This window comes from Seriola aureovittata, chromosome 22 (assembly GCF_021018895.1).
Source record: "Seriola aureovittata isolate HTS-2021-v1 ecotype China chromosome 22, ASM2101889v1, whole genome shotgun sequence".
In the NCBI taxonomy this organism is placed as follows: domain Eukaryota; kingdom Metazoa; phylum Chordata; class Actinopteri; order Carangiformes; family Carangidae; genus Seriola; species Seriola aureovittata.
This window is the reverse complement of record NC_079385.1, coordinates 15,826,518-15,836,915: the sequence shown is the minus strand read 5'-3', so window position 1 is coordinate 15,836,915 and position 10,398 is coordinate 15,826,518. Positions and strand designations below refer to the sequence as shown.

At 42.1% G+C, this 10,398-nt stretch overlaps 1 protein-coding gene across 7 annotated transcripts in view; it reads left to right on the top strand.

Moving 5' to 3' along the window:
• The first annotated feature begins 252 nt into the window (after window positions 1-252).
• The window catches only part of magi2a (membrane associated guanylate kinase, WW and PDZ domain containing 2a), a 218,581-nt gene continuing 208,435 nt past the window's right edge, over window positions 253-10,398 (top strand). For all 7 annotated transcript variants that reach the window (XM_056367116.1, XM_056367115.1, XM_056367114.1 and 4 more), the window contains exon 1: window positions 253-730. In XM_056367116.1, coding sequence (XP_056223091.1) covers window positions 430-730 — 301 coding nt within the window. In that variant the 5' untranslated portion in view covers window positions 253-429. The remainder of the gene's footprint in view (window positions 731-10,398) is intronic.

The following is a 10,398-nucleotide window of genomic DNA, read 5'->3' as shown; positions in this document are numbered from 1 at the left end:
TTGTTGGTCTAGCATGGACATACAAATACAAGTAAGAGTCTGTATGTACATCCAGCAGCAGGTCCATTGTATTTGAACATATTTTTTATTCTTTTTTAATGAATATTCAAATTGTAATGAATCTTAGCTGGTGAATGGACTCCATACTCCTAAATTCGGTTTTACTTTTTTTTTTTTTTTTTTTCTCGCTGAACCTGTCAATTCCGATGTTAGGGGCAGAACTTGAAGGCATCACAAGTTGAGCAGCTCTCAGTTATAGCAGACTGATGATCCAGCTGCTGTGCGTGTGTGTGTGCGCTGACATGGATACAACTGGCGTTTACTGTTGAAACTGGACACATTACAGTGTTACGGTGACACTGGGGGGCTTCAGAGAGCGATAAAACTTCTTCCACGGCCGCACTCATGTGATTTCCCCTTGTTTGAGCCATGTCCAAGAGCCTGAAGAAGAGGAAGAACCACTGGACTAACAAAGTCCATGAGAGTGTCCTTTGCAGGAATGAGGAGGGGGAGCTGGGGCTGGAGTTGCAGGGCGGCGCTGAGAATGGACAGTTCCCGGTTATCGGCGAGCTTCTCCCGGGCAGAGCGGTGTGCCACAGCGGTAAACTCTTCCAGGATGAACTCCTGCTGGAAGTCAACGATACCCCGGTGGCTGGACTCACCACCAGGGACGTCCATGCTGTGGTCAAACACAGCAAAGACCCCGTCCGACTCAAGTGTGTTAAACAAGGTGAGGTCCCTGAGCTTTCACACCAACTTTCCCGCATGTCGTAGTTGGCTCTTTTTTTTTTTTTTTTCCTTCTCGGACATTTTTTGAAAACCGTTAGCTTTATAAACGCGCTCTGTGTTTTGACAGCAGTTGCTATTGTCTCCAAAAACTGATAAGTCTCCCTCATGCTCGATGCTGTGAACAAGCCACGTTAAGAAATTTAACTTTTTCTGGGTGTTTATTGTTGTTACAAGTCTCCTGCACTCGGATATTAATATTCCTCCCACAGTCGTTGTTGGACGAAGGTGTTTCAGACATGCTTCGGTTGTGTTGTGTGGTGTGGTGGGGTCCTGTTGCTATGTGGTGTAGTTTGGCTTTTTAAGGGGGTGTGTTACATTTGAGGGAGTCAGAAAAAATACACATTCCACTGTTCATTCAAGTGCACACTCATTTAAGATATTGCTTGGATCCTTTCAGCCTTTCAACACAACAGGGAAGCTGTAGTCACTTTAATATTTTTTAAATGTCATGCAGCCACCATTGGTCAAGATTACAGAAAATCCAATTGCCTATAATACCACCACCATAAACAGGCGGTTAGATTGATTACATTGATTACATTGAGATTTACTTTCAAGCTATGCAGTATTACAAGCAAACATGCACTGTATGGCCATTGGTAATCAAAATTAATATCACTGATACATGTTTTGTATTCATATATTATGAATTTAACCTATACTTATAGAGCTGAAGCCATAAATTGATAAATCATCTGCAAAATTTGGTAGTTTATTAATCATTAATATCATTTTTAAGTAGTTCTCTGGTTTCAGTTTCTTAATTTTGAACTTTTTCAGATTGTCTTGTATGTGTATGATAGTAAACTGTATATCTAGGGGTGAGGGACTATTGGTCAGCCAAAACAAGAAGTTTGAACATGGCAACTTGAGTTCACTCTAACCATTTACAGACCCAGGGGTTGATTGAGAAAATAATCATCAAATAAAACAATTGTTTGTTGCAGCCTTAGATGTATAATTTGATATTATGATGTATATTGTTTTGGCACCTCTGAGGTTCTTGAGGTTTCAAGTTTGTTTTCTTTCTTGAGAACAAAGAAAATTGCTCTACATTTTCAGTTTAACCTTTGAATCACACATATATATCCTTTTTTTTTTTGTAAAGCAGACATTTAAGTATGCAGTATTTATTATCCAATTTGTGCTACATTGAGTGGACTAAATTGGATTTGGAAAGGCTATTGCATAAATATGAGAGCAAATCCCAGACTCCCTATTTCAACATTATAGTGGTGTCATGGGAAATGAAAAATACCATAGAGTGTGATAAGGTCACTGTTAACTCACAGTTGAATGCCATAGACACAGTAGTCCCTTCAGGTACTATATTATGGGGGGGGGGGGGGGGGACACTTGAATTGAACCCATGCAGCGTCCAGAACACCCATGTAGAAGAGCTCAAGTCATGTAAATTTGCACCAACTCCAAACTCCATCTAATGCCTGTCATCTTTGTCCACTGGACGTGAAGCCGCTCTTGTGTCAGGGACACACTCCTCCGGCCGCCTGGGTCTTTGATCCTCGCGGCTAATCATACTGGGTGTCTCGCGCTGAGAGCCGAGAGGAGGATCTGTGGTCTCTCATTTTGGGGGGGAAAATCAGCAAAACCCTATAAGAGGCTTTGGATCAAAGTCTTAGCCTGTGTGTTTGTATGTGTGTGACGGTGTGGGTGTGCGATTCAGTGTCACACCAGGGATTTATTCAAAAGGCAGCCAAGCCTATATCAAATTAATGTCTTACTTTTTTTCATGAAATATTTATATCCTCCAGTGATCGCCGAAGTGATTGATATTCTCCCGCTGCTTCGCTCGTGTTTGCTCGATTGACTGTTTGTAGTATAAAGCTGTTTTTGACATGATTGATATGTATATTAAGTAAATATTATGGAGGAAAAAACGCTCTTTTGCAGTGTCCTCAGAGCAGTGAGTTCACAAACAAATTTTTCACTTCTCACCAGGCACATTAAAATCCTGTAATCTGTTTCAGTAGATTCCTTATTGAAGAGGCTGTCCTCTGGAAAAAACCCCAAAAAAAGCTTATAGGTCGTCTGTGCCAGCAGCTTATTACAACCCATAGTTACGTTTTATTATTGGGTCACCTCAAGCAGCTGTAGTAATTATGACGGGAGCAAAGAGGAAGTCAGGTGAAGTCACGTTGTATAAAGACCGATGAAGTCCGTGTTAGGAGGAGGTCGAGCTGGACAGATGTGGACAGCTGTGTCGTTCTTTCCCATTTAAAATCAATAGATAATATTGTTTCCCTATGTGTAACCCTGTGTTTACCATGGTAACCATGACGATGATTGTCAGTGAAGGCCGAACGAGACGGTCTGGCCTACAGAGGATTATCACTTTGCGTCACCAGCTGTGCCTTCGTTGCCCAGGAAAAGGGGGACGCGTTTCTCGGCCGCAACCGAAGGAGCCCTAGAACTGTGACGCAACCAGGCTTCAAATGCAGCCGCCGAAGGATGCGGCTCCTGAACCGGGACACAGCTCATGATTGTTTCCTTAACCTAACCAAATTGTGATCTTTCCATGAGCTTAACCACATGCTTATTATTGTAACCATGATGACGAAAGTCTTGGATGCCTGCCGTTGTGGGGACACTGTTTCAGCAGATGCTCCTATGGGTCGTATCAGACTCTAGGGACAAACACCCTGTGTGATTGTTGAGGTTGGAGACAGAGTCAGAGTACAGCACATGTTGTCATAGTAAGCCTTCAAGATGATGCACATCCTACTCGCTCTGCTGTGATTTACTGCAGCCTCATAATAAAAAGAAATGATCAGCTTGCTAAAAGATTTTTTTTATAGTTAGTCATTTGTTATTATTTATATCTGATTCCGTTTTCCTGCATGCAGTGGAGCCTCAGAGGGCCTCTGAAAACAACTTCTGAAAAAGATCTGTAATCGACCACACGACAAAAAACTAAATCACTCGTTGGAAGACTGTATCATAGCTGCGTGCTGTCATGTAGAGGCTATTACTCACGACTTCCTGTGAAACCTGTAATAAAAGCTACACACGGTATTTACTGTCAGAAAGTTTGGTTGAACTTTTTCTGTCTATTTTGACTAATTTTAATCTGCAGAGCTTTTTCTCCAGCGTGCTCGTGCTTAATGTTGTTTTCCCACTGACTCAGGCAGGTGTTCTTATGTTTAGATAAATACCAGTTATTGTTAGAGCTGCTGGAGTCTACGACTGTAAGAAGAAAAATGTAATTAGTAATGAAAAATTACTGCATTTAAAGGCAGAAATATAAATGAAGACTGAATAACATCCAGCGGTAATGATGGGGTTGCAGTCCTGTCTGTCTACAGCGGCGGCATACTTGATATTTGGTCAAAACCTTCAGCCGTAAACAAAACCTTTGTTCACAGCGAGCAGCGGCTTGGCATGAACTTTGAATCAATCTGATGTTACTTGCAGGAAAAATCCGTTCACCTCTGCACCGTGGTGTTTCCGTTTGAGGATGTCATGCTCTTCAAAAACATGTCAAGAATCTGAGCTCTCCTTTTGCATAACCACTATTTTAGACCGAGACAGGAGCAACCTGAAACAGACGAACAGTATGCAATTAAATTTTAATTGTTTGTTATCTGACTTGTCCGACACTGGGTCACACTGCATCGGCTGCATTCCAATAAAATCACCATAAATTGTGCTACGTTTTTCTTCCTTTAGCCTGTCGTTGAGGAACAGGGTCCCTCACCAGTTTATGGTCGATCTCCAAAGGTTGTTCATGGCCTCTTTGAATAATACATCAAAGTTCTCTTATGCAGTGGTCTGCTGCTTCAGTAATGTCACAAGTCTGAAAGAGCTCTCACTTTCTCTTGGGATATCTTGTCTGGTTTGCCAACTTTCATTACGCTCTCCTCTGTAATTAAACATCCTGATCGTGATTTACACCCTTCTCTGTTATAGTGATCATGAATCATGTTCATGCATTCATGCATTCATGCACTTAATCACCTATGTACTGTAATATGACTTTAATTTTTTATGTCATCTGGAATCCTAGGGCACTGTCCCATTTTATGCTCACACACATGCACATACACAATATTAGGATTTTTATTAGTCTCTGAGGTGGGGATTAGATTCAATTGCCACCAGCAATCAGGCCTGCCCTGTAGGACATAATGAGGATCTCCACAAAACACTGATTGGTGTATAAGAGAACATAGGGCACAATTACTCTCCCAGAGACGCAGTGAAATCTCATTAGGGCAAGACATTATGGATAATGTAAGGATCGAGCTGAGACTGCCTCCTGTGGTTACTGCCGCCCCTGCAGATTTGATCCCAGTAAAGGTCTATTTTGCAATTTTTGTAACCGTCTCACAGTGCTGACGTAACTTCTTTTAAATACACTTTTGCATGATGGCATATCAGAGCTATGCTTGTGTGTGTCCACAAGATTGCAACAGTATTTCAAGATGTGAAGTAAGGTCGGCAGCAAATTCTGAACAGATAATAATAAGGGAAAGCATTAAGAGAAACCTTGTTGCCATGAATGCTTTTTCTTCTGCGACTGCAACATAAACGCCTCAGCAGTGGTCACCAACCTCGGGCTTGTATTTGTCAAAGCAAGGGGAAACTAAGCATGAGTTCAGAACCTACAGCAGCGCAGAGAGACTGGTGAGATAATGACATATAGTCAAAGATGACGCATCACAAGCAGCGCCAGTGGTATGAAATGGTATACACTTCCCGTCCCCTGAGTGGACGTGGTTGTGATTGCTTGTCCATCTCAAAACATAACGGCAAATCTTCAAATACAATACTGCATTCAGTACACAATTGCGCCTGATTTTGCCGCTTGCTTTTATCTGATCAACCCAGTACAAGATCGTATCACTCTCGTCTTCCATTCCAAAACTAGTTAAGTAATAATAACAATAATGGTATTATTTAACAAAGAAACACAAGATTTATTTAAGTTTTTACTTTTAATTCAAGTATAAGTCTTTCTAAACGTCTGCTTATCTGGGTGTGAAGCGACGTCGGCAGCACTGCAGCAGTGAAACCACACCACAATGAAGTTTGTTGCTAAGACAGAGGCAGGTCTAGTTTTCTCCTGATTTATCCGTCTGAAAAATGCCATTTCAGTGTCAGAGCGTTCAGAAGATATGTGGCTTGTGAAAAATGGGTCCAGTGTTTATTTCGGTGACTATGGGCAAAAGGATAAATAATTTCTCCCATTGGAGTGAATAGACTCAGACCAGCCGCTGTCTCCTAAAGGGGGCGGGGAGGTGGAGAAACCGACATGACACAGATACAGGAAATGATTGGAAGTGTGCCCTCTCTTTTCTCAACTGTCTCTTATACATCCAGTTGGAGTGAAGACGTATCAGATGCCAAAACACTGCCCAGTAGTTTGTGACAGGAAGTTATCACAACAACCGTTTCCTTTTTTGACGTGGTGATCGTGAATCAGAAAATAGTGCTTGCATGTATTTGATTGGCGAGTGCATTCGCTCAAGGACATGTTGGGTTGCAGCGAGCGTTGAGAATCAACGTTTTTATCAGACGATGTTTTCCTGGAGCTCTTGCACCCACACTGTATCAAACAACTGGCTCCATTCAAATGGCTGAGAGGGCAGCGTGTTTTTGTTTTCACACAGAGCTACGATCGGTCTGAATGCGGCCTAAGGCACGGCATGAAATGAGACACCCTCTGCCTCTCATTTAAAACATGAGGCCGATCTCAGGGAACAGGTCAATATAACAGGATTAGGACACGAGCGAGGCCATGAGCGGCAGCGGTCCGACGCTGTGACATGTCCACTGTGTGCTGGAGGTATCGCCGTTGTGTTTACACTAAACAAAAGGAATGAAAAGGCAGCCGGGGATGATTCAACAGTTATCTGCTGCTTAGTGGATATTATTTAATCCTCCAGGAAGACACAAAGCTCGCAAGATAGAATGTGAACAATGCCGCTCGCATCGCAGCCGCCTGCAAAATGGTAAAAAAGCAAGTACATCACAAGTGTTACACATCCATTCTCTTTTCACTCAGCCTTACCTTGGATAATCTGCATGAAGAGTAAGAATTCAAACAGTCTCTGTTTCTTTAATTCATAAATATTGCTGCCAAATCATCAAGATAAATTAGCTTTACACATCACATTCCCTCCATCTCTCTCTCTCTCTCTCTCTCTCTCTCTCTCTCTCTCTCTCTCTCTCTCTCTCTCTACCTCTCTCTCCCACACATGCACACTGCTGTAATGCCCCAGTTCAGTTTCCTATTTCAGGTCCGGTGAAGGATTAATGCAGCCGGCTATAGAGGCTGTCACTGCATCTTTCACTGCCACTGTGGAGTGAGAAGCTCTTACTGTAGATGTGCTGTAGTGCGGCTGAGGAGCGTGTGCTGATTGCGCCTCGCTGAGTGGTGTTGGGCGCAGGTAAGAGCAGACATTTCCAGGTCAGCCGAAGGCAATCAGTGTGCTCGCCGGGCGCCCACTCACTGTTCGTCGGTGTTGGGGAAAGTCATTACCGCAGCCTGGGCACAGACAGGAAGCTTTAGCAAGGCAGAAATGGCAGCGAGCGTGCCACCACTTCTCGAGTTTTAAAAGGTTGTTTGTGGCTTCCGGCGTGGCTCCAGAGATGCTCTGTCGGCCCAACACTTCAGTCCAGAGTGAAATATCAACGAGGTCTGGATGAATTGCCATGGAATTGGTTAACGGCACATTCATCTTTCCCAGAGGAGGAGTATCGCCTTAAGGTCTTTTTAGTAGCTGTTCTGAAGCTCAGTAATATCACATGATCGCCTGTTGTCATGGGAATATTCAAATTTACTTTTCTCTGTTGGATCAAACGTTGAAGTTCAGTTCATTCTTTACTTGGAACGTATAGAAAGTTAATATAAGCTCTGCAACCATTTTCAGTTATATCAGAGACCTGGAATCATGGAATATATGAATCAGAGGGCTGCACATCTGCATCAATCTACTATAAAGTCACACTAACCCCCAAAATAATTTTCTAATCGACATACTAAGCTTACAATTATATGAATGCATTTTCACCCTTTTATACTAAAGCGAAACAGCGTCATATCCATGTTCAGATCATTGTAGGAGCGGTGTCGTGCTGTGAGGCCACACAACTCTTTTGATTATATCAATAGGAAACGTTACTTTGGTGCATGTGTAAGCAGTTGATGAGTTTGACGTGATGCTGATAGATTGTTTCCTGACCCTTATTCCCTTTATTTTGTGGGTCTTCTACTTAATTTATGACACATTTCTCTGGCCATAGCCCAGTACATCATGCTTTTCCATTAACCAGCTTAAATGCACAATTTGAGATTGCAAACTTAAAAGCGAGTAATAGTAGGAGAAAACCCAGCTTTTCTAAAAAATAAATAAATAAATAAATAAAGCTTTTATTTTGTGCAACACTGCAATGGAAACCCAGCTACAGTTACCTTGTACAGTAGGTGCCTTAAATGAGCAACCACAATCCCTTTGTTTAAGTTTTGTGAAAAAAATATTTCTGCAAAAACTGCTGCACAGTGAAGTCAGAGCTCCCTTAAAGATTCAGACGGGCTTTATTTCAACAGAACCAGTTCCAGGGCAAGTGTTTGCCTGAGGATTTGGTCGTAATGTGACTAATAAAGCTTAAATTTATATCTGAATTTAATAACGGAGCTGTGTAACAGGACCTGTAACAGGATTTTGCAGATATGCAGACAACTATCTTTGCCATTTAAATAAGATTTATGTGTATATAATTTCAAATTCAAAGTATTATTTCATAAGAATCTTAACATTTCATGTCTTTGTGTCTCTTCATTCACAAACCTCAACTTGCAGCGAAACAGGAACACTGTAGATGACAGCATGTCTTGTATAATGATCTCTCATCCTCTTGAACATGCTACAAACGCTGCTCATGCGGTGGTTGAATCGCTGTGTTGTGAACTGCATGCTGTGTAGCTGGAAGCTCCAAGTCAGAGCGAATATTTAGGATAAAGTCATTTACACACCGTCAGCTGGTGTCAGCTGAATGTGAAGGTTGAGGTCGGCCATATCGCACCCAGAGATCAGATCACTTTTGCAAACCTGTACAACAAAGAAACAATTCATGAAAACCACAGCACACATGCCTTCCAGCACAGCTCAGGGATAAAAAGCAGCATGTTATGACACCATCAAGTCAATGGCGCGTGCCCAAGTAATGGGATGACTGATGTGAGCGATGATGAGCCTGGACTGGTCACCAGTCTGTTGGGGGGGGTTTGAAAGATGGGACGGGGCAATCCCTGAGAAGTTGTGTGGAGTCAGACACACACTGTTTGCGTGGGAGTGTGGTAATGATTCTCAGTGCAGTCAGACTCATCTGTCTTCTTGTCAGGGTCCCATTGAGAGTGTTAAGTTGCACCAGCAAGTGCAACACAGAAAGTGTGATACACGTACAGTACACACACACACACACACACACACACACACAAACACACACACTGGAGGATTGCTGCTTTTTATGTTTGTGTTTGTGTGTGTGTGGTTGTATATGAGTGCATCCCTGGGGCCCTAGCACCACTTACCACATGCTGTCCAGTCATGCTTGACAGAGGTTTGGTGGAGGGAACCTGTTGTCGTTGCCTCTGTTACACTGTCTGACTGCCAGGCTCACCTCTGGGGACAGGTAATGATAAGGCACACACACGCACACACAAGATCACTCACACATACATATAACAGTCTTCCTCTCCTTGTCAACATCAGCCATCTGTTGTGGCAAGTGGAAGTATTTCAAAGACTGAGAAATGGAAAGGCTGCAAACTTTTCCTGTGCGTGTGCGTGTGAGTGTGTTTGTGTGTGTGTGTGTGTGTGGTGTGCGTGTCTCAGCATGGATATCAGACTATGCAAGTGCTTGTGTGTATTTGTGTGCCTCTGTGGCATTAACTAAATGTATCATGGAATCAGTGAATCCAGGTCTTTGTTAACAGTGAACTGCTTCTTTAGTCTTTTTAAAGGGTGAAAAAGATCTTCATGACCTTCGCCATTATCTAAGGTCTATAAATGAATGGTGTCAGGAGCATAAACAAACTCGGCATAGAGAGGAGCCCCTTACCTTTTCATTATAATTAATTACAGATGAATGGAAGATGGTGTGTATGTATCTCTAGTGTGTGTTTCTGTTGATCTCTCTCCCACAAAGAAGCTAATTCAAGGGTTCGAGGTTCTTCATTTTTCACATGCACAGAGATACAGAGTAAATCATGCAGAGGAATGAAGGACAATAATCCTCCCTTATGTCTGTGTCCCTTGTGTGTCTGCTCATGTTTATATTAGTTGTTGTGTGGGAGTAAAGTAAGCAGTTGCTTTGTTACTGCTTTTGGTCCTTTTCAAAAAGCTTGTACAGCTTTTATGTATATCATATATATATATATATATATATATAATGTTTATATTACAGCAGATATGATATATCTGAATGGACCTTTGACAATATGTCATATACAAGCATGTAATCTTTTATGCTTTCTAAGACCTTGATTATTATTAATCGTGTGTTATTGTAAGAACAGCTTTTCCTCAGAATATAGGATTTAAATTTAAAGCCACTTCCAGCTGGATTTAAATCTTTGCTAACAAT